Source organism: Lissotriton vulgaris, chromosome 12, assembly GCF_964263255.1.
Source record: "Lissotriton vulgaris chromosome 12, aLisVul1.2, whole genome shotgun sequence".
NCBI classification, from domain to species: Eukaryota; Metazoa; Chordata; class Amphibia; order Caudata; family Salamandridae; genus Lissotriton; species Lissotriton vulgaris.
The window spans coordinates 343,708,776-343,733,391 of NC_141700.1; the positions used below are offsets into that span (position 1 = coordinate 343,708,776).

Consider the following 24,616-nt stretch of genomic DNA (forward strand, 5'->3'; position numbering starts at 1 on the left):
TAAATAGAGAATCAACCAAAGAGAACCAATTCCAAAATAATAAATGCTAGGATAACAATCAATAAAATCGAGAGGGAAGCAGGCACGACGGATAACAACGGGGGCAAAGGCCTGCGTTACCTACCCTTCACTATCTGCAAAGAGAGAATACTCCTAAAAGAAAAGGGGGGGGGGGGCAGCGTTCAAAGCACATCAGCGTGCATAAACACGAAAATGTTTTTACCTACCACGTACTTGACATTTTAAAGCTTTTGATATTTGCTATTAAAAAACCATTGAAATTCACTGAAAAAACCATAGGTTATAGACCATATATAGTTAGGAATTAGCATTTACAAAACCTTATTTTACTCACACAAAACCATTGAAATTTCATATATAGTTAGTTGCACTAACTATATATCGCGCACCCGCAATCCACTGCTGATCATGTCACATATTACATCATTCATGACATGATCAGTGACATCACTGATGACATCACTGATGACATCTCATTTGACATTACTGATCACATCACTGATGACATCATTCATGTGATAATACGGTGAACCTCTTCAGACTCTAATATAAGGAATTAGTTACTTACCTGTACACTATAGTTCTCCAGTATTATCTTTCATAGATTCACATGCTTGTATCTTCCCCGTCGTCATGGTGGGAGTCTCACGGTAACAGAATGACCAAGCAGTATCATAGAGAAGAAAAACTGCATAGAAAATCCCCATAGGGGCTGTATTATTTGGTACCAGACCATTTCTTTGTTTGGTCCAAAAGCCAGCCAATCAGCATTGCTGCCCTGCCCTCACTCTCCCCAGCAGAAGCTTCCTGCCTCAGATTTCCGTCCCCGAGTGAGAGACATGGATAAATACCGAGATAGCAGGTTCTGCCTGAGAAATGGGGAGGCGGGCGGGCGCATGTGAATCTATGAAAGATAATACTGGAGAACTATAGTGTACAGGTAAGTAACTAATTCCTTCTCCAGTATTACATCTTTCATAGATTCACATGCTTGTATCAGAGTAGTAAGCAGTGCTCACCAAATTCGTAGCGTTTCCAGGACAGAACTAAGAAGGAAGCTCTGCCGTAAAGCAATGATATAACAATACACATCAGTATATAAGAAATACGATCAATGCATGTTGACATATAAAGCAAAGTACTGCATAGACAATAAATCATGCCATTATGTCATACCTTACTGAAATAGACGTTTCAGAACAGCTTGTCCCACTGCCGTGTCCTCTTTCCACGCAGTGTCTAGACAGTAGTGTCTCGTAAATGAATGCACGCTCTTCCACGTTGCTGCCCTGCAGATGTCAGGCAGCGCCACTCCTGCGAATAAGGCCATCGAAGTCGCCATCTTTCTCGTGGAATGTGCATGCACCTTAGAACCTAGCGGCTTTCCCGCTTTTTCGTGACATTTCACGATAGCTGAAGATATCCATCTGGCAATACTCAGTCTTGACAAGGGAAGGCCCTTCCTTTGTCCTTCGAATGCAATGAATAATTGCTTGGACTTGCGGAAGTTTTTGTCCGTTCAATGTAGAACTTTAGGCATCTAGAGATGTCTAGAGAGTGTAAGGCTCTTTCTGCTTCCGATGAGGGATTGCTGAAAAAAGTAGGCAAGATAATAGGCTCATTGAGGTGAAAAGACGTTGTAACTTTGGGAATAAAAGTAGGATTTGTTCTTAATATAACCCTGTCTTGACGGAATTGCAAGAAGGGTTCCTCCACTGAAAAGGCCTGGATTTCGCTAACCCTCCTTGCTGATGTTAGGGCGAGCAGAAGGGCTGTTTTCCATGACAGGAACTGCAAGTCTGTTTTGTGTATGGGCTCGAAAGGCGGCCTCATAAGCTGCGATAGGACTGTATTGAGGTGCCACGGTACTGGTGGGCGCCGGATGGGTGGGAAAACTCTAAAAAGCCCTTTGATAAATTCTTTTATTATCCTGCAAGACCAGAGAGATGGTTCATTTGGCTTCCGCCTGAAGCGTGATATTGCTGCCAGGTGTACCTTGACCGAGGCATGCGACAGACCTGCCTTAGAAAGTGACAGTAGGTAAGGTAAGACACCTTCTGGTTGTACCTCAAACGGATGCAAGTTTTGACTGCTGCACCAGTGGCAGAAACGGGTCCATTTCGCTGCATATGTTTTGTTTGTTGATGTAGCTCTGGCTTGCGAAAGAATATGCCTGATTTCTGCGGAATGTCTATATTTTGAAATTCCCGCTCATGAGGTCCCATGCTGACAATTTTAGCGATTGCAGATCCGGGTGCAAAATCTGCCCTTCTTTATTTATTTATTTATTTATCATTACATTTATTGAGCGCGCAGCTACCCGGAGGTTTCCCGGCGCTAGGGCAAACTGAACGGTGAAAGGGAGGGAGGAACATCAGATCATAACATTAGTTGTTGAAAAGCCAAGTTTTTATTCCCTTACGGAATTTCAGAAAGCACAATTCAGAGCGCAGAGATTGAGGAAGAGAGTTCCATAAGGATGGGGCCAGCAGGGAAAACGAACGTCCTCCCATTTTGGCTCTGTTGATGCGCGGAATCTTAAATTTATTCTGCGTCGAGGACCTGAGTGTACAGGGGGGGATATATTGCTGCACCAGAGCAGAGAGATAGCAAGGGGCTCTACATGGAGATGAGGTTCCGAAATGTCGGAAGCTGGATCCTGTTGCCCTTCGACATTTGAAGTAGGTCTGAAAACCACGCTTGTCTTGGCCAGGCTGGTGCTATCAGTATGACATGGCACGGTTTGAATCTCATCTTGCGCAGGATTGGCGGTATCACCGGAAACAGAGGGAAGGCGTAGGCAAATCTTCCTGTCCAGTCTATGAGAAATGCATTTCCCTTGGAACCTTGTTGATGGTACCTGGACGCAAATTGGACACACTTTGAGTTGTGCTTTGTTGCGAACAAGTCTAATGTGGGGGTGCCCCACCTTTGAAACAAGTTGTGAACCCGAGTGTCGTGCAGTTCCCACTCGTGCGTCACCTTGGAAGTGCGGCTCAGGGCATCTGCCCGTGTGTTGAGGACTCCCTGTATATGCTGGACCTGCATTGAAATGCCGTTGGATATCAGCCATTTCCAGATTCTTTGCGCCAATGTCGACAGCTGTTTGGATCTCGTTCCACCCTGTTTTATCAAGTAAAACATAGTCGTGGTGCTGTCCGTCTGGATAAGTACTGACAATTGGCGTATTCTGGGAAGGAACGCTTGAAGCCCCAGAAACACCGCTTTTAGCTCCAACACGTTTATGTGAAGCTGAGCTTCCCAATCTGACCAAAGGCCCTGAATTTCTAGCTCCTGAAGATGCGCACCCCATCCTTTCAGCGAAGCGTCCGTTGTCATCACGAAGTGGTGATCTCGAGGAATAAAGCTCAAGCCCTGGTCCAAGTTCTTCTGAACCCTCCACCATGACATAGCCACCTTCATACGGTAATGCGATCCTCGAAGGTACCTTTGGATTGGACCCACTGCTCGTCCAGTTGTTCCTGTAAGGGCCTCATTCGAAAGCGACAGTTTGGCACCAGTGGGATGCAGGATGACATCATCCCCAACATGGACTTGTACAGCCTCACGGAAGTGGAGTTTTTTGTTTGAAGTGATGCCGTTAGCCCCATGATCTTTCTCCTTCGGTCTTCGGAAGGATAGGTTTTCCCTGCTCTGGTGCATATCCATGCCCCCAAGAACTGGATGCCTTGGGCCGGAGTCAGCGAGGATTTCTCCAAGTTGGTCCTCAGACCCAAGCGCTGAAACAGCCGGATGCAGCTCTGAAGAGATTTTGCTGCGTCCTTGAAAGATGGACCTGTCACTAACCAGTCGTCCAGATATGGGTAAATGTAATGCCCTTGCAGTCTTAAGTGGGCCGCCACCGGGGCCATGCATTTGGTAAACACCCTCGGGGCCGATTTGAGTCCGAATGGCAGGACCTTGAACTGAAAGTGGCGACTCTCCACAACAAATCTCAAATACTTCCTGTGTTTCCGATGGATGGGAATATGGAAGTAAGCATCCATGAGATCCAAGGACGCCATGTAGTCTTTTTCCTTTATCATTAGCAGGATCTCCTGCAACGATAGCATTCTGAAGGGTATCTTCTTTATGTATTGATTGAGATCACTCAAATCCAATACCTGTCTCCATTTCAGGGTTTGTTTCTTTTTGATGAGGAAGAAATGCGAATAGAAGCCTCTCCCTCTGAGTTGTTGCGGCACTTCTTCTATGGCTCCCTTTTGCAGAAGCGAGTGTACTTCTTTCTGCATTTCCAGGCGATGTTGGTTGAGCCTGAGTACTGGGGGATGATCCGGTGGTATTTCCACGAATTCCAGAGTATGGCCCCTGCTTATGACATCTAGAACCCATTTGTCTGATGTTATGGACATCCAGTTGGTGTAATATTGAGACAGATAGTGGTCGTTTTCCGGGATCTGTTGTGTGGGGAGCGCCGGCCTGAAATCATTGACGTCTATTAGACTGTTGATTCTTCCCCCTGGCGTTTGGTTTACCTCTGGACTGTTGCTGGTAAGAGGAGTTGGAGGACCTGAACTGGTTGTTGGTATTATACTGACGATATCCCTGTTGATTATACGGTTGATATCGATTGGACTGAAAAGAGGGTCTTTGATTAAATTGACCTCTTGCACCCCTCTTTCGAAAGGACTGAAACCTTCCCTGCTGAAGAGATCCCAGCGCTCTAGCTGTATCCGTGTCCGACTTTATGCCTTGCAACGCCTCATCGATATGCTTCCCAAATAAATTTTCACCGTCAAAAGGCATATCGACAATTTTCGCCTGCACTTCTGGGCGAAAAGAAGTCGCCTTAAGCCAGCCCTGCCTGCGAAGCGAAACCGCTCAAGCCATTTGCCTGAAGGCCATAGACGAGACATCCATGGCGATGTCGATAGATTCGGCAGCAGATTTAGCTCCTTCTTTAAGGATGGCTGCCGCTTCCTCCTTTCTATCTTCCGGAAGTGCAGAAAGTATGGGTGCAATATCGGACCACATTTGTCTGTTGTAACGGCCAATCAGGGCCATTGCATTTGCCGCTTTAATGGTAGAGGCTGCCGTGACCGCAAACCTCTTACCCGCACCATCCATTCTCCTTCCTTCCTTGTCTGGTGGCACTAGGGAAGTAGCCACCGGGTTCTTTGAATTTCTCTGCGCCGCCTGCGTCACGACTGATTCAGGTCTGGGTTGCCCAATGAGGCAGGCTGCTGTGGACTCTGGTGCTCTGTACTTTTTTTCAATTCGGGGAACTGAAACCGCTATAGACGCCGGTGTTTTCAGAATCTTTAGGCCCTCTTCCCAGATATGAGGGATAATCGGAATTGATCGAAGCGATCTTTTGTTATCATCTTTGAAATCGTACAAGAAACAATCTGTCTCTTGCACCTCCACATCCAGATTGAATCTCTTGGCCGCTCTTTCCATGATATCATGGAAGCCTCCGATATCTTGAGGAGGAGAGGTAGACTGCAGTGGGACAGGTGATGCAGCCGATGGTAAAATGTATTCATTCCATTCCTGCCCCGAAGCATCATGGACAAGCTCTCCTTCAGGCTGTTCATCTTCGTCGGATTCCGTTAGGTCATCCCTTATAGTAACCACCTGCGGTGATCTCACCCCTTGTTCTTGTGAAGCAGGAGCTTTAGGCGTCTGCGAGTGAGGCGTCTGCGTAGCTGGTTGCGAGGTATTCGCCTCTGGGAAACGACGGTAGTAGTCGTTTATCATCAACCTAAGGTCAGACACAAGAGTGATAGGTATGGAAACCGTCTCTTGACGTTCCTCCTCCCGAGAGTCCTCATGCTGCTCCTCCTCCTCATCATAATCACCAGATTCCTGAAATGACTCATATCTGGAAGATTGGGGTCTGTCCTTGAAGGAGTATACTTCCTCCTCGTCCGTGTCTTGGCTCTTTATCTGAAGCTGAGAAGGACTGTAGGCGGCACCTGAGGACTCCTCTCCATCTGAGTCCTGCTCTAGTAATGAGGATGGTGGCAAAGGAGAAATCTTTGTCCATGAGGTGAACTCTGCAGATTTACTGATAGTAGCCGAACCCCTGGTCGACTGAAAAGACCGGATCGAGATCATGGTCTTCGACTGCGGTTATTTGATTGCTTTTGCAGATGTTAGCACGATTTTCGTCGACGGTGTCGTCGACGGAACCATCGTCGACGGAACCATCGTCGACGGAACCATCGTCGACGGGACCATCGTCGACGGGACCATCGTCGACGGGACCTTCGTCGACGGGACCTTCGTCGACGGGACCTTCGTCGACGGGACCTTCGTCGACGGGACCTTCGTCGACGGGACCTTCGTCGACATCCTCGACGTCGAACCTGTCGTCGACGGAGTCATCGTCGTCGACTGTCTTTTCGTCGACAGTGAAATTTTACTCGTCGATGTTGTTGTCGTCGACGTCGTAGCCGTCGACGTAGCTTTAGATCCTATCGTCGATGAAGCCGTCGTCGTCGACGGTGAAGTCGTCGACGGAGCTGAAGTTTTCACCACAGATTTTGGAGCAGAAGCTAGGGAGCTGGTCGAAGGTGCAGACCCAGGCCCTTTGAGACTTGACTGCGTTTCCAGAGGAGTAATAGGAAGAGATGAGGTTGATTTCTCCTTAGATTTACTCCTTTTAGACTCTACTCTCTCCACAGAAACAGAAGCCTTTCTTTTCTTGGGAGTTGAATGATAAGATTCCTCCTCAGAATCTGAGCCTGATGTGGCCTTCTTCTTCTGAAGCCATAACAGCAATCTAGCCTCTCTGTCTCTTTTAGTTTTGTCAGAAAATTTTCTACAGAGTCTACAGTCTTTCACCACATGTTTTGGATAGAGACAGTAAAGGCAGTCCTCATGTGGGTCCTCAGAGAAAAGTCTGGCCTTCCCACAGGATCTGCAAGGCCTGAACAGCCTCTTTTTAGAGCTTTCAGCCATAATGAGAAAAATAGGTACACACAATACCTTAATCCAGCAGACAGGAAACAATATTCCAAAGGGTCAAAAGTTCACTCAGGAACAGAAAAACTGAGCAGAGCTCAGGAAGACTCCTTTCTCACACGAAGGCGGTTGGAAATCAGAGGCAGGAAGCTTCTGCTGGGGAGAGTGAGGGCAGGGCAGCAATGCTGATTGGCTGGCTTTTGGACCAAACAAATAAATGGTCTGGTCTGGTGCCGCTCGAAGTGGAGAAGTGGAGAAACTCTGACCTTCGGATTGCTCGCCACTTTCCTGGCTGGGAGCTAACGCTTGGGGTATCAGCAGCATCTTTGGAAGACCGGCCGCAGCGGAGGTGAGAGGCGCAGGCGTGCGGGACTGCGAGGACCAGCATTCCAGTGGTCATCGCCAGCTGGTTCCTCTTCCCGCCGCGCCGCGCCCCCTCCCAGTGCCGCGCCCCTCGCCTGTAATTCCTTAAAACTCCTCGCGGCCCCCGCTCCGCGGGAGCCGCTCGAAGTGGAGAAGTGGAGAAACTCTGACCTTCGGATTGCTCGCCACTTTCCTGGCTGGGAGCTAACGCTTGGGGTATCAGCAGCATCTTTGGAAGACCGGCCGCAGCGGAGGTGAGAGGCGCAGGCGTGCGGGACTGCGAGGACCAGCATTCCAGTGGTCATCGCCAGCTGGTTCCTCTTCCCGCCGCGCCGCGCCCCCTCCCAGTGCCGCGCCCCTCGCCTGTAATTCCTTAAAACTCCTCGCGGCCCCCGCTCCGCGGGTGCCGCTCGAAGTGGAGAAGTGGAGAAACTCTGACCTTCGGATTGCTCGCCACTTTCCTGGCTGGGAGCTAACGCTTGGGGTATCAGCAGCATCTTTGGAAGACCGGCCGCAGCGGAGGTGAGAGGCGCAGGCGTGCGGGACTGCGAGGACCAGCATTCCAGTGGTCATCGCCAGCTGGTTCCTCTTCCCGCCGCGCCGCGCCCCCTCCCAGTGCCACGCCCCCCTGCCATATATAGGTGACCCAGCTCACGCGCATCGCGGGACGCGCGCGGGGCGGCCACCGGGGCGAAGACCGGGCAAAGAGCGGGCCGTTCTAGGCCGTTAGAGGCCGGCAGAGACCGGACCGGGCCACCCCTCTGACGCCTCGGGTCTTCTTCACCTCTCCCTACATATTCCATCATGGCGACCAGAACCTCACGAAGCAAGTCTGCCCAACAAGGTACAAGCACTCTGGACAAATTTTTCCCAAAGACGAGCAACCTAGCTAGTAAATGCTCGTCAATCCCTGAGGCCCACCTCGAGATGGGCCCGGAAAGTGTGTTTCTGGATCAGGGAGATACCTTTTCTACAGAGGCGAGTACACCGCTCACACTGGATGTCACCCACATGTCACTAATGGACAGCATTGATCAGACGATTGAGTCGGTCCTTCAGCAGTTAAGAACTCCCCTGACGCAGAGGGACAGGAACTCCTCCCGGCTATCTGGGATCTCTGATCACACTACCATCCCGGAAAGCAGAGGAACAGTCCTACAAGATGCAGGTCAGGCCGACTTGCCCATAGATGATGCAGGTAGCATAGCACAGCACCCCCCCAAAAGGAAAAGGGTTAGGAAAGCAAAGAAGGCAAAGAGGGCCAAAGTGGACATAGTAGAGCTAAATCAGACTGACAGCATAGACATTTCTGCCTCTCCTGACCTCAACCTATCAGGGTCCAGGCCGATTCGCACGGGCTCTCCAGCTCCTGCTTCCCTACCCTTGCACACGGGTCCTTTCATTTTTGGTGGGGCAACTTCAACTTCTACCAGCACTGACTCATTAGTCAACACACTCTCTGACATTATGAGGAATTTGTTAACTCCCATTGCAGCTAAACTGGACGCCATAGAGTCCAGATTGAAGGCCCTGGAAAGCAGTCACCTAAGGAAAAGCCCCGGGACAGATAGAATTATGACCAACCCCACTCCAGTCCCCCGGGCCTCCCTGGTGAATAGCCTGCGGTCCGGTACACCGTCACAGGGGGCTAATGTGGTACTACTGGGCACGGTCGGGGCGCCTGTTCCTCAGGCGCCCCCTTTGTTGCCCTCGGCTCCCAGGCCCCCTGTTCCGGCCCCAAGGAGATCAAAGCAACTTCCAGCCCCACAGACTGGGGGAGCCGTGATCCATACAAATGGCACTACTGATGGTCCTGCTCCCCAATGTGATAGGCGTAGGGTGGTCAACCTGCCCCCAGAAGCGGTCCCTTATACGGTAATCATGGTGGGAGTTCCTGAGCTAACTGGTGATATGAGGGAGCCCCAAGACTCGTTACGCAACAAGGTGATAAGCTGGCTTAGCATCAACAGACCGCTGCCCCCTAACCTGAAAGGCGAGGTCCTGATGGCTAGGAGGATCCCCTGGATTGGTTACACCCCAAAGAACAAGGCTGGGGATTGTATCATCATAAGTTTTAAAAGCCCCCACGTAGCCAACTATATTTCTAACTGGCTTGCTAGGCCTGACAAGTCCAACATAGAACTAGTCCCCCTCTCCTACTTCTACCCAAATGCAAGCAGCACAGAGGCAAGGGGGGAGAAGGGGTGGACTAGGGTGGGCTATGCTGTGGATGGCTCACGCTACAGACCAAGGCACCACCCTTCGCATGCCCAGGTAAATTTCATACATTACAACAGATTCTCCTGCCTAGACCAGGTCGACTGACTACAAATCAGTGACACCTCGTCTGGCTCGGGAAAGATGGTACATGAGGTTCTCAGGGGGGTGGGAGAGAGCAGAACCCCTGTAGCTGAACCTGGCTCCCTGGTCAATGCTAAAGGCAAAGAGCAAAGTCGGGTGGGAATGACTGCAGCCCCCGCAATAGAATACGCCCCGCAGGTTAACGCTAGTGATCGACCACCTAACAGCGGTGATAGTTTGGGCTTACAGGGGACTTCTCACAACGCCGGGACTGGCCACATCCTGCAACCCGGGGGGGTCGAGCTGGCTGGCCCACCTACCATCGTGCCAGGAACTCACCCACCTACCGACCATATGCAATCCCCCACTGATGGTCAAGGCGCTCTACCCACAGATCAGGGACTGAGAATTGTTTCTTGGAATGTAGCGGGTATTGCAAACAAGGAAGGCACACCGGAGTGGGACCATTTACTGGCCAGTAGCGACATCCTCCTCCTTCAAGAAACTTGGGCACGGGACACTGTAACCAGGAATGGGTTTGACGTATTTGAGATTCCTGCCAAATGGGGTGGGAGGGGGAGGCCGTCGGGCGGGCTGGCGATCTGGATTGCGAGTCACACTGGATGTCAGGCGGAACAGGTACTTACGTCCTCGCAGGACATCCAGTGTGTTCGGCTCACATGGCCTGGTAAACCATCATGGGCCATTGTGAATGTCTACTCTCGACCGGTTGCCGCGCCTGACGAATCCCCCACCCTAAACGACCTCTCCTCCTTCCTGGGGCAGCTGCCGGGAGACCTCAAGGTGGTGCTTGGAGGAGACTTCAACTGCCACTTTGAACCCCTGGAGGGCATGTCGGAGGGTGCCCTCACGGCTGAAGACGATTATTGGGGAGTTCCACCTTCGTCCTCCCCATATCCTAAAGCCTGGTCCCCCCTTGTAATACAACTTATGTCCCTTACCCTGAACTACGCACTGAGGGCTTGTAATGGGCGCACCATCTCCGATACTCCCTCAGTGTGTACCTTTAATAGGAGGGGTCATGAGTCGAGGCTAGATTACATCATGGTGGATATCTCACTCTGGCCTAAAGTCCACGATTTTAGGGTAATAAACAGGTCGGATAGCGATCATAACGCCCTGTGCTTAAATATCCAGTGGCCTCCCCATGCAGCGGGAAAAGTGGTAGAAAACTTAGGGGGAGAGGAGGGGGATTTGGTTCTCACAACCAGCAGGCGACGGGTTAAGTGGGGAAAACTGGTGAGCTCAGAAGAGGCCATTAGCAAATTATACGGGTTGGCAATCCCAAGGTTTATGGAGGTGGATGCACTGCTAAACGCACCAAGAACCCCGGAATATAATGAGAAACTGGGTGACATCCACCAGGGTCTTGTAAGAGATTTGGCTGAGGTATTCCACCCGCTGGTGCCAAATAGAAAGAAAAAGACCCATGTTCCCACCTGGTATACCTCCTCTTGTAGGGCAGCAAAGTCTGAGCTCATTGCTGCAATAAAAGAGGGGTCAAACAAGGCCGAGGTGCGTGCCCATAGGAAACACTATAAAACAGTGATGGCGTCTGCCAGGACCGAGTGGGACTGGAACCACTGGCATGATCTTTGTGATGCCCTAAAAGTTAGGGACTCCCGTAAATTCTGGGCTCTTGTTAACAATGGCACAGGGGAACTTAAGAACGCAGTAGAACCCAATATTGCCCCCGAGGTCTGGGAGGCCCATTTTGGGGAACTCTATAAAGAAACCAATCCTTGTCCTGTCACAGCTCTGGATGCGCCTTCTGGCATGCAGGACCGTGAATTGGAATTATCCCTGGGGGAAGTGGAGGCAGCCCTGAAGCAACTACCACCGGGGAAGGCGCCGGGTCTAGACAGGCTACCTGGGGATTTGTTTAGGCACCACCTGGACATCTGGGGCCCATACCTCCTTGTTCTTTTTAATGCCATCATAGGAGGTATGTCAATCCCCGGGTCGTGGCTGGGGGCAGAGATTGTTCCGATCCATAAGAAGGGATCTACTCTGCTCCCCGCCAACTACAGGCCCATTAGCCTAATAGATGTCCCCCAGAAGCTTTTTGCGCGCCTCATCCTTAATCACCTCTTGGACTGGGTGGAGGAAAATGACATCATGACCCCCCTTCAGGCTGGCTTCAGAAAGAACACGTCGACCATGGATCAGATCTTCCGCCTTCTTCTCCTATATTGGAAGACTGTCACCATAGAGGGTGGAAGACTGTACATGGTCTTCGTGGATCTGAGGTCAGCCTTCGACCTAGTCCCTAGAGGGAAACTTTGGGAGGTTTTGCATCAGCTAGGAGTGCCCCCACACCTTCTTAGTACTATCATCAGGCTTCACGAGAACAACTATGCCCAAGTAAGGTGTGGGAGGGATGGTAAGCTTTCGGGCAAATTCCCTGTCCTTAGAGGAGTCAGACAGGGCTGTGTACTGGCGCCAACCCTTTTCTGCCTGTTCATTAACAGTGTCATTCAACATCTTGACACTGTCGAGGACAATGATGCCCCGGTTTTGGCAGGCAGGAGGGTTCCGGCAATCATGTTTGCTGATGATACCCTCCTGCTTTCCAAATCCCCCATGGGGATCCAGAGGATTGTAAATGGTTTTGGCCTTTTCTGTCGGCAACACGGGTTGGAGGTCAACACAGAAAAGACTAAGTTTATGATCCTTAATCCCCCAGCCAGAACCAGACCCAACCCAAAACTGGGGGAAGTTAGCCTTGAGAGGGTCTCGACCTTTGTCTATCTGGGGGTAACACTACAAGAAAACCTGGCCTGGGACTGCCAGATAGCGAGATCAAGGTTGAAGCTATCCCAGCTAGCGGGCGCACTCCTGAAGGTGGCAAATAAATCCACCTTTAAGCCTGTAAGCCCGGCTCTCGAAACCTATAGAACTCAAGCGAAGGCAGCAGCCATGTATGGCAGCGAGCTGTGGGGTTTCAAAGCAGGGAAGGCATTGTTAGCGGTGGAAAATACATTTTTGAGACGCCTGCTTGCTCTCCCGCAGGGAACGCCACTGCTCCCCCTAAGATTGGATTTGGGCCTACACTCCATCGCTGAAGATCTTTTATCCAAACCCGTGAAGTTCTGGCATCGGATATGGTCCACTGAGGAACTGCATCATTATAGGCAGGACCTTATCCATGTACTGAGGTTGAATGGCAGTAACAAAATCCCCTGGCTGGCTTTTATTAAATCAGAATTGTCCAGTTTGAATTTGCCAGACCTCTGGGATGATCCAGTTCAGGGTTGTCAAAGGATCACACGCAAAACTCTTGCCCAGCTGTACAAAAACAAAAATTTGGCTGACATGGATAATGCTCATAGCACCGGCACCCTTACGAGTCGTTTTATGGAGTCCAAAAATTCTTACCTCTTTGAACCTTTTATGGATTTTATCTTTCCTCTGTTGGCGAGGAAATTGTTCCTGCAATGGAGGTTTGGCACACTCCCCACTAAAGTATTTACTCACAAATGGAGCACCGGGGGTGACAAACTCTGTCCTTGTTGTAAAACCAAGAACGAAGATGACCTGCACATAATGTTTGTTTGCCACGCATACCGGAATCCCAGGAAGCGTTGGATTGCCCCGCTGTGTCGGAACCTGGGTTTTCGTGAATACCTACAAGCATACAGGGTTATGAAAACCAATACCCTGGGACATATCGTCTTTGCGGTGTCAAAATTCCTAATGGCAGCTTGGTTAATAAGGAAGAAAATGTCCCCCTGAATTGGCCATTGTGTTCCTTACCCCATGCAGATCCTCTAGCCTTTTATATGTAATTACTTCTGTAACATATGCATTCCATTTTACTGTGTATTTATGTACTGTATTTTACTGTATCTTTTATGGCCCATTGCGGCCGAAATAAAGAATTTTTGGATTTGGATTTTGAAATAATACAGCCCCTATGGGGATTTTTTTCTATGCAGTTTTCTTCTCTATGATACTGCTTGGTCATTCTGTTACCGTGAGACTCCCACCATGACGACGGGGAAGATACAAGCATGTGAATCTATGAAAGATGTAATACTGGAGAATCTTAGATACACTCAGAGTAAATAGACACTCACAGACCGTCACTCATCCATGGAGTTACTCACACACCTAGTCAGTCATGCAAAGAATCAATCACACTTCCATTTCCTCAACTATACAGTTATACACACCTTACTTATTCAAACATATACTAACACATATTTACTCTCTTATACAATCCCTGATACAAGTTCACAATGATCCATACAGCCACTCACAAATTCACTGGCTCTTATGCACAGTTATTTATATATGTCAACTCTCACATGTACTGTGTTTTACATATGTACTTACTTTGACATGTAGCACTGAGATTATCCATTCACTCACCAATACACTCATGCACACAGTCAACCGCCCATACAGCTGTTTCCACATGCACTTTTGAACCCATACACCTCCCAGCCACCCACACACACACTCAGTCTCCCATACAAATACTTGGGCAACCAATCAATAACCCATATACCTAATCATAAAGCTACTGATCAACACATGCAGCAGTTTACAGAACAACAGACATAATGATGCACAAATTAAGACAGTTTAGTCACTAACCCATGCACTCAGTGAGACACATTTAATCACTCACTCATACAGTCAGTCATGCACCTACTAAATCCTTCATCCAGACACTTATACATCCACTCATTCTTCAATATGTAAGACATATTTTGACTTTTCAGAAACATACAGTCACTGGATGTTGTCATCAGTGATGTCATCAGTGATGTCATCAGTGATGTCACTGATCATGTCATGAATGATGTAATATGTGACATGATCAGCAGTGGATTGCGGGTGCGCGATATATAGTTAGTGCAACTAACTATATATGAAATTTCAATGGTTTTGTGTGAGTAAAATAAGGTTTTGTAAATGCTAATTCCTAACTATATATGGTCTATAACCCATGGTTTTTTCAGTGAATTTTCAAGGTTTTGTAAATGCTAATTCCTAACTATATATGGTCTATAACCTATGGTTTTTTCAGTGAATATATATATATATATCCAAGGTTTGCTTCAAGCGTGGCAGGGTTCTTTGAACAGCAAGCAGGGTCTCATTCGGAGGCTCACTGGAGGGCTGCTTGAATTTGTCCTGAAAACGTCATGAGCAATTTAACCCACCGGAGGGTAAAAATAGATGTAATTCACTGCAAGTCCCAGTGTGCAATGGGAATGCTGATGGAGCGAGACAATGCTGACGTAGCGAAATGGCACATCGGAGGCCAATTGTGAATATAAACAGCATGCAGGGGACATGGCAGTCATCTGGAAACTAAAGCTGCTCATGCTAGCCTCAGAGGAAGGGGAAAGAATTCCCCGAAACGCGTAAGGCTAAAGGACACATGAAACGGGATGAGAAGCTGCTTGCCTTTACAAATAAAGCTTGTTACCTACCTTGCCTGGGAGTGCGGACTCGTCTCTGAAGAAAACCTTGGAAATATATATATATATATATATATATATATTCACTGAAAAAACCATAGGTTATAGACCATATATAGTTAGGGATTAGCATTTAAAAAACCTTATTTTATTTGCACAAAACCATTGAAATTCCATATATAGTTAGTTGCACTAACTATATATCGCGGACCCGCAATCCACTGCTAATGATGTCACATATTACATCATTCATGACATGGTCAGTGACATCACTGATGACATCACTGATGACATCTCAAATGACATCACTGATGACATCACTGATGACATCTCAAATGACATCACTGATGACATCACTGACATCTCATTTGACATTACTGATTACATCACTGATGATATCATTTATGTGATAATACATCTTCAGACTCTAATATAACCTTAGATACACTCAGTGTAAACAGGCATTCACAGACTGTCACACATCCATGGAGTTACTCACACACCTAGTCAGTCATGCAAAGAATCAATCACATCTCCATTTCCTTAACTATACAGTTATACACACCTTACTTATTCAAACATATACTAACACATATTTACTCTCGTATACAATCCTTGATACAAGTTCACAATGATTCATACAGCCACTCTCACATTCACTGGCTCTTATGTTCAGTTATTTATATATGTCAACTCTCACATGGAGTGTGTTTTACATATGTACTTACTTTGACATGTAGAACTGAGATATCCATTCACTCACCAATATACTCATGCACACAGTCAACTGTCCATACAGCTGTTTCTACATGCACTTTTGAACCCATACACCTAGGGAATCAACTGCTCACACATCTATGCACAGAGTTATACACCTCCCAGCCACCCACACACATACTCAGTCTCCCATACAAATACTTGGGCAACCATTCAATAACCCATATAGTTACTGATATAGCTACTGATTTAAACATGCAGCAGTTTACAGAAGAACATAAATAATGATTGCCAAATTAAGACACTTTAATCACTAACCCATGCACTCAGTGAGACACATTTAATCATTCTCTCATACAGTCAGTCATGCACCTACTAAATCCTTCATCCAGACACTTATACATCCACTCATTCTTCAATATGTAAGACATATTTTAACTTTACAGAAACATACAGTCACTGGGTGTTGTCATCAGTGATGTCATCAGTGATGTCATTTGAGATGTCATCAGTGATGTCATCAGTGATGTCACTGACCATGTCATGAATGATGTAATATGTGACATCATTAGCAGTGGATTGCGGGTCCGCGATATATAGTTAGTGCAACTAACTATATATGGAATTTCAATGGTTTTGTGCAAATAAAATAAGGTTTTTTAAATGCTAATCCCTAACTATATATGGTCTATAACCTATGGTTTTTTCAGTGAATTTTCAAGGTTTTGTAAATGCAAATTCCTAACTATATATGGTCTATAACCTATGGTTTTTTCTGTGAATTTCATTGGTTTTTTAAAAGCTAATATCTATAGCTGTAAAATATATTCTTTATTAAGTGACATATCACGTAGCCCGTGAGACGCCTCATGATGCATCGCATAACCGTGACGTATCGTCTCTGCAGCGCAAACCAAACCCAAAACGTAAGCGCGCCAGAACACGCTTAAAGATATATATATATTTTTTTAACCTTAATTAGACAAAATCCACACGTGCACATATCACAAACGTTCAAAAAACACAATATGTCGGACTCCCGTTACGCTGCCGGTTAGCTGCCTGGTTAACGTACCAGGAAGCACCTTTACCGCGAAAAATCGCAATTTTTTTTTTTTCACCCCCCAGGGAACTTTAATAGCCCCCTCATCAATCCTAGGGGTTCAGGAGGGGTCTGCCTTACCCCTTTCATTCATTTACACCTTTTTTTTTCCACCTCTTGTCTCTCGATCCCACAGAGAGACAAGATGGCGGCCGCTCCAGACTGTTTACAATGATAACAGCCAATCAGCTTCTCCTCAGACTCCCGTTACACTGCTGGTTAGCTTCCCGGTTAGCTGCCCGGTTAGCTGCCCAGTTCGCGTACCAAGACGCGTCTCTACGGCGAAAAAATCGGATTTTTTTTTGTTTTTTTTTTGGCCCCGCGTGGCTTTATAATATCCCCCTCATCAATCCTAGGGGGTCAGAAGGAGTCTACCTTGCCCTCTTTCCTTCATTTCCCCCTTTGTTTTGGCCTCCTCTTGTCTCTCGATCCTACCGAGAGACAAGATGGCGGCCGCTCCGGACTGTTTACAATATTGACAGCCAATCAGCTACTCCTCAGACTCCCGTTACACTGCCGGTTAGCTTCCCGGTTAGCTGCCCGGTTAGCTGCCCGGTTCGCGTACCAAGACGCGTCTCTACGGCGAAAAAAATCGGATTTTTTTTTTTTTTTTTTTTTTGGGGTTACACTGCCGGTTAGCTTCCCGGTTAGCTGCCCGGTTAGCTGCCCGGTTCGCGTACCAAGACGCGTCTCTACGGCGAAAAAAATCGGATTTTTTTTTTTTTTTTTGGGGGGTTACACTGCCGGTTAGCTTCCTGGTTAGCTGCCCGGTTAGCTGCCCGGTTCGCGAACCAAGACGCGTCTCTACGGCAAAAAAAAAAATCGGAATTTTTTTGTTTTTTTTGGGGCCCGGCGTGGCTCTATAATATCCCCCTCATCAATCCTAGGGGGTCAGAAGGGGTCTACCTTGCCCCCTTTCCTTCATTTCCCCCTTTGTTTTGGCCTCCTCTTGTCTCTCGATCCTACCGAGAGACAAGATGGCGGCCGCTCCGGACTGTTTAGAATGTTGACAGACACCGGAGAGCCAATCAGCTTCGCTTCGCAAAGTTCCGATACGCGAAAAGTTCGCGAACCGGAGCGCTGCCCGGAGCGCTGTTACAGATATATATCTTGTTTTAAACGTTAATTTCTCAAAATCCACTGAAGCACATATATTGAGACCTAGCAAAGGCACATCGGGCTAACAGTCCCTACAATTTTGCCAAGTTTCGTGGAAATCCATTCAGCCGTTCGGGCTAAAAGTGAGGCCAACCGCCCTATGGAAATTAACATGGGAAAAACGTGTTTTGGGACCCCCCTTTTTTCTCAGCCCCCCCTTGACGAACCCCCCCCAAATTTCCAGGAGCTGCTCAGAAACAAAATGTGCCATTTTCCTGAAAATTTCAGCCAATTCCGTCCACAAACGCCAAAGTTATTAGGCATAGAATTTTCAAAAGTTCCATAGAGAAAAAATCCTAACTATATATACCTACTGGCTATCGCCAGTAGGTAATTATATATATATATATATATATATATATATATATATATATATATATATATATAGTCACGCCGTATTGGACAAGGATCGGATGCATGGTAGATGCGGGGAACCCGAGATATCTATGACAGTTCCACAGAATGCAGGCTGATATTGCCTGGTTTTATTCACTAATACTTACGTATTAAGGAAGAAAGGAGACTATTTGGGAAGTTGAAAGACTTAATAAATGAGAGAATTATATGATTAATGTCCTTGATATGAGCCTGATTACACGATACCATGAGTGAGAACATATTCTAGGCCCTGAAGAAGTCATTGGGTAGATTTCCCTGACGAAACACGTGTTGGCGTAGTGGCTGTTCTGTTTCAAGACTGTACTGCTGTACCCACAAGTCTTCATGAACAATTTTGGACTGTGAAAATAAAAAATAAGGACCTCTTCATACTTTGGATGAATAGATATGGACACTGATTCTTTGAACAGATATTATCTGTAAACATTCACAGATACATGTACTTTTGTGCTCAGGGAATCCTACATGTTTGATATATATATATATATATATATATATATATATATATATATATATATATATATATATATATATATATATATATATATATATATATATATATATATATATATATATATATATATATATATATATATATATATATATATATATATATATATATATATATATATATATATATATATATATATATATATATATATATATATATATATATGATTAGTTTCCACAGTAAGTTAGACCATTATATTCATATTGTGTGCCAAGTATTCTTTATTTTTCACAAATGTAGCATAGAAACAGCAAACGCGTTTCACCCACTGCCTATGTACTTCATCAGGGCTGTAAAAACATAGTGTATAATACAACATACAAAGAAAAAATTACAATACAACATATATAAAGATCACAATTAAAAATCCAGATCAGACAACACCGTTTTTTCAAGACACTACAAAACAGGAACACTTTCAAATTCACATAGTGAAGGGAAGAGTATAAAATATGTTATGTTATGTTATGTTATTAATGGGTCTTATATAGCGCAACGGCTACTCCAAAGGAGTGTACCGGCGCTTTGTGCTCCAGACCCAGAAAAGATACTAAAGAAGAACATAACAGCAAACAAGAAGACAAAGGAAAAGGAAACAGAACACTACCTAGCGAATAACCAGGTCTTCAGACCCTTCCTGAAGGCTAACAGATTGGATGTGGAACGTAAAGACAATGGTAGGGGAGTTCCATAACTGAGGGGCCAGGAATCTGAAAGATCGCCCTCCCAGACGTGCCCTCTTTATACGGGGAACTACAGCAAGAGCTAGAGACTCCGATCTTAAAGATCGAGTCGGCCGATAGAATTCTAGCCTCTTCTTAAGGTATTTTGCACCTGTGGCATGCAGTGCTTTGTGGGCTAATGTCAAGGCCTTGAACATTATCCTCTTCCGTATAGGGAGCCAATGGAGGGATTGCAGCAAGTTTGAAACACAGATTCAATTGAAGTGAAATAAGCGCTTAAGATATAGAAGAGCACAACTTTAAGATAGCAAGCCATTAGGGTACTAATCCGAATGTGTGAGTTAGAGCGATCCGCATGCCAAAGAGAAACAAAATATATACGTACATATACACATACATACATATACACATACAAACACATATACATACACATGCATACTTTATACATCAGTTTGATCTTGTGTCATTCACTTTTTTCTTCCAGCCACTCCAGAATGCAACACGGTGCAGTTGGTAGGCCCTCTTAATTCATTGTCTGACGTCACTGAGTTATGGAATGCTGCCCTTTCGCAAGGAGCACATCCACACACAAAGTAGTTCCCTTAGGAACCAGGGGTTACTATGGTAATGTGCACTTTCTGCAAACCAAACCCATTTTTTGTTTTAGACAATTTTTATTTTTTTTGACTGGCGAGTGCCCATCAGCTATCCCAATAAGGTTTTGCAAAAACCACAACAGAATGAAACCAGAATTGCCAAAGGCTGCCGGCAAGATCCAGACCTACAGGCTTTGCCACTGCTTTTTATTAGATGCTGCAACAGACAGTAGCATTTTTCTAAGAATGAAAAATGTTATACACTGCAATTTAAGTTGTTTTAAGTGTAGCTTCTTTTAATGTCAGTGTACACACTGGACAATACAATTATGTTGAGAAGTCTGCTGATTTTATTTTGATGTATTTCACGTAAGCCCAGGGAGTAAATAATCAATTTGTAGAAACCAGAGTTCAAAAACTTATTTTGTGCTGCAGTAGTATATGGACCCAGATGGGAGCCATTCATTTCCACTGCCACGTTAGTAGGGCTCTGACCCACATTCTCAATCCAGTTTAAATTATACATAGTATGGATAGCTGCTAAAACTCACCTTGTCATTGGTCAGCCTTATGTCAACTTGCTTGCAAAATGATTCCCTGCAGTATGAGGTTGCTGTTTCAGGGAAGAAGGATGCTCATGGTGATAGAGAGGACGTGGAAGAGAGATGAGAAGTAGGAGAGGCAGATAGTAGGTTTACCATGCGGCTCATGATATATGGCTTCTCATTCGTTGCATTCTCTGAGATGTTGGATCAGCACACTTGAACTAAGTGCGCCGACACTTTTTTGCAGTAGGAATGTTAATCCACTGAATTACAACACCAGCTGTAATTTCTTGCTTAATGTGTCGGATGGCAAGACAGGTGAGTGGGTCAAGTTTTGTTGAAGAGATCTAGATGTAATATAGTCATTGTTACTCACGTTTCTAAAGCAGGTTTGTCAAAGAAGACAGGATGACAATTCCAGTGATGCTATTTTAATGACCTTTATTGAAACCTCAAAAAAATCCTACCGTTTTTTGTCACTGGAAGTCTTCAAGTAAGGAAGGGCCAGGAAGATGAAAAAAGTCAGATTAAATTAAGAGCAATAACTTTGAAATCTTACGATATCCAAACCTTGGCCCTTCACCATTGTTTGCGATACTTACTTAGGATACCTTCCACTGCGTCATGCTGTACGAACTTCATATTCGAGATTTTGATATTTGCACCTGTACAATCCACAAAATTATCCCCTTTGCCCAATTTCTCAATCACAATGTCATCTGGCAGACCATACCCTACGGAAAATAAAAGACCGGCATTTAGTGAAGAAGTTATTTCATTTCATCAGTTTGGACGACACATTTTTTTTCTTTTTGCAGTCCTCCTACAGACCGCTTCAAACAGCTGTAAACAATACTCCACAGATTCAACCTATACTCCTGATTAGTTAACGTTCCTGTCAATCTCAGGTTCCTTTTCGTTGCTGGCTTTCCTCCCTATTCAGCGTTTGTCTCTCCTATAGAGCTGAACTCTTATCACCATACAAAATAAGGAATAAGAGGAATTAGAAGATCTATCATACCACCTTTCAGGTCAAATAACTCACAAAAAAATGCCATTTTGATGAAGATAACTTGTCTAAAGCAGCAAAAGTATACGATTTATATTACAGAGGCTAATCGTTTTTCTGGACGACCCAACCATCACCCACAAAAGTGCCATGCTTCATCATTGGATCGTGCTCCAGATCTTTTTAATTGTGTATTCGTAGATCACAAAGACAACTGCTGGTTGATTTGTTTTTGAAGGAGTATGTGAAATGATTAGATTGGGCCAAGTGAGTAAAATGTTTATGAATTAACAGCATTCTATTTTTATTAGTTGATAGTGGGATACAAGACAAGATTAAATAGACAGAAGGGTCCCACAGGACATAATTATTCAATGAGCCACAGCAAAACAGTATAGACATTTCTTAACAAAAAAGATACATAGTCATCAGCATTCATCAGGGCTAGAGAAGAGCCCTAATCTAAAATCATGATGGGCCCGGAATTAATGGTCTCTGTGTCGCATATGAGGACACAATGCACATTGCATCACGTAATGTGGCAGCCATATTGAAAATATATAAAGTGATGTTTTCATTGCTTTCTATAGTTTTAACAAAGTAGCCTTTGTACTGGCAAAGCTCATTGCATTGATCGCTGAGCATAGGTATGTGAAACCATTTGGCTTTACCACTGCTTGTTAAATGAGCGACTGCAATGTTTCTTGGTTGTGCCTTCTCTCTCATATCCAGCCCCAGCTGTCTGCTCAGAGGGTTACTGGTTTAAATGCCTTATCTCACTTATTTCTTTAAAAAAACTTGTCGAACCTCAACAATAAAGTAGTAGATCTGTGACTGGTAGGGTGGAAGAGGGGCAGAAGAACATGCCACGAACCTTCGGTAATGCCTTATCTGGTAGAGACTATCTAGCTGCAGATTCCTTACATTAGAATATACCCCCGGCGCCAGACTGGATCTGGAAGATTTCGTGAGCAGTACCCCTGCGTGCTGGTAGGCGATGTCAGTCGGCTTCATGTGGTGGCGTCAGCGCCAGAAGTGACATGTGCTGTGCCTTAACAGCGCTCTGACATCAGTTCTTTTTGCTACATTCCACGCCAAAAACGCAGAGCCCCAAAGCACGCGGACCACTGATGTGTGGATCTAGGGCACTTAAAAGGGCACAACTCAATCTGAAATCAGTTTGCAGAGCGGAGAGGATGGGTGGGTTGGTCTGCAGCCAGATAAGAGTCTCTACCAGATAAGGCCTTACTGAAGGTAAGTAAATTGTTCATCTGATAGAGTCTTCCAGACATAGATTCTTTACCTTACAATAGATACCCAAGCAACACCTCGCGGAGGTGGGTCTGCAAAACAAATTCACACTAGGAAGTCCTGCAGGACCGAACGGGCTAAGTGCCCATACTGACGGACCAGAGTGTCCAGGCAGTAGTGCTTGGTCAACGTGTGCAGAGATGCACATGTTGCAGCCTGGCAGATGTCCAGGATCGGAACTTCGCACGCTAGCGTAGTAGTCGCAACCTTGGCGCTGGTGGATTAAGCACAGAAGCCCTCATGGGTTGCTTCTAGGCCGGTGCGTACCAGATTTTGATGCAGAGCACAATCCATCATGAGATAGTCTGTTTCTGCATTACCTTCCCTTTCTGGGCACAGATTTACCCCATGAAGAATTAATCGTCCACACGGAACTCTTTTCTGCAGTCATGGTAGAACAACAGAACTCTTTTTGGGTCCAGCAGGTGGAGATGCTCCTCTTCCACAAGGGATGAGGTTGAGCGTCAAAGGTAGACAGGATCAAAGAATGGCCTACATGGAACAGCGTCACCACCCTCGGTAAGAGGATGCTCAAGTCCAAAGGATCAGCTTGTCCCAGTAAAATGTTACATAAGGAGAGTGCGCTGATTGCAGCTGCAAATTGCTAGTGGCCCTGGCAGATGTTATTACCACAAGACGGTCTGTCTTAACACTAAGCAGTCTAATTGGACAATTATGGAGGGGCTAGAAGGGAACGCAAATCAGGAAGGTAAGAACCAGGTTGAGATCCCACTGAGGCATAATGAAGGGGACTGGAAGGAACATATTTTGAAGACTTTTCTGAAACCTATTTACAAATCAGGGACTTGAAAAGAGAAGGCTGAATTGACAACCGCAGAAATGATGATATGACTGACAAGTAACTCTTCAATGTGTGCAATGCAGAACCCTGCTGGGCCAGGGTAAGAATAAACAACATTACCTGAGAAAGAGGAACAGAAAAATGGTCAATCTGTTTTTCTGAACACCTTCCCACAAACTTGCCCCAATGGCAGATGTATACTATTTTAGTGAGAGATGCTTAGCTGCCAAAATAACATTACAGACTTGGGCGGAAGGCCAAATACCGCCAACTATAACCGTTCAATCTCCACACATGAAGGTGGAGTGTTGACAGTTTTGGGTGCAGAACCCTCCCCTGCTGTGCGACAGAAGATCCTCCTCAAGAGGCAGCCTGATTGGAGGACTGATGGTAATGCTCAACAGCTCGTGGTACCAGACTCTCCATGCCCAATCCAAAGCCACAAGAAGAACTTGAGCCCGGTCGTTCCTAATCTTCTTGAGAACTATGGGCAGGAGTGGTATTGGCAGAAAAACATGCAGGAGGCAAAGCCTCTCCGCGGAAGAGCTGCCTTGAATACTCCAGTGCTCAGAACTGCTGACATTGCGCGTTCTCAGCAGGGGTGAACAGATCAATCCAAGGCTCATCTCACTCTAGGAAGAAACCGTGCGTCATGTCCGAATGGAGACGGCCATCCGTAACCCGCTAGGCCTCTACAGCAGAGTTAGTCCAC

At 46.0% G+C, this 24,616-nt stretch overlaps 1 protein-coding gene across 1 annotated transcript in view; it reads right to left on the reverse strand.

The window, feature by feature from the left end:
• SHCBP1 (SHC binding and spindle associated 1) overlaps positions 1-24,616 on the reverse strand; it is a 286,230-nt gene that overhangs the window by 97,697 nt on the left and 163,917 nt on the right. The window contains exon 9 of the mRNA XM_086945110.1: positions 21,385-21,516. Within this exon, the coding sequence (XP_086801236.1) occupies positions 21,385-21,516 (132 nt within the window). The remainder of the gene's footprint in view (positions 1-21,384; positions 21,517-24,616) is intronic.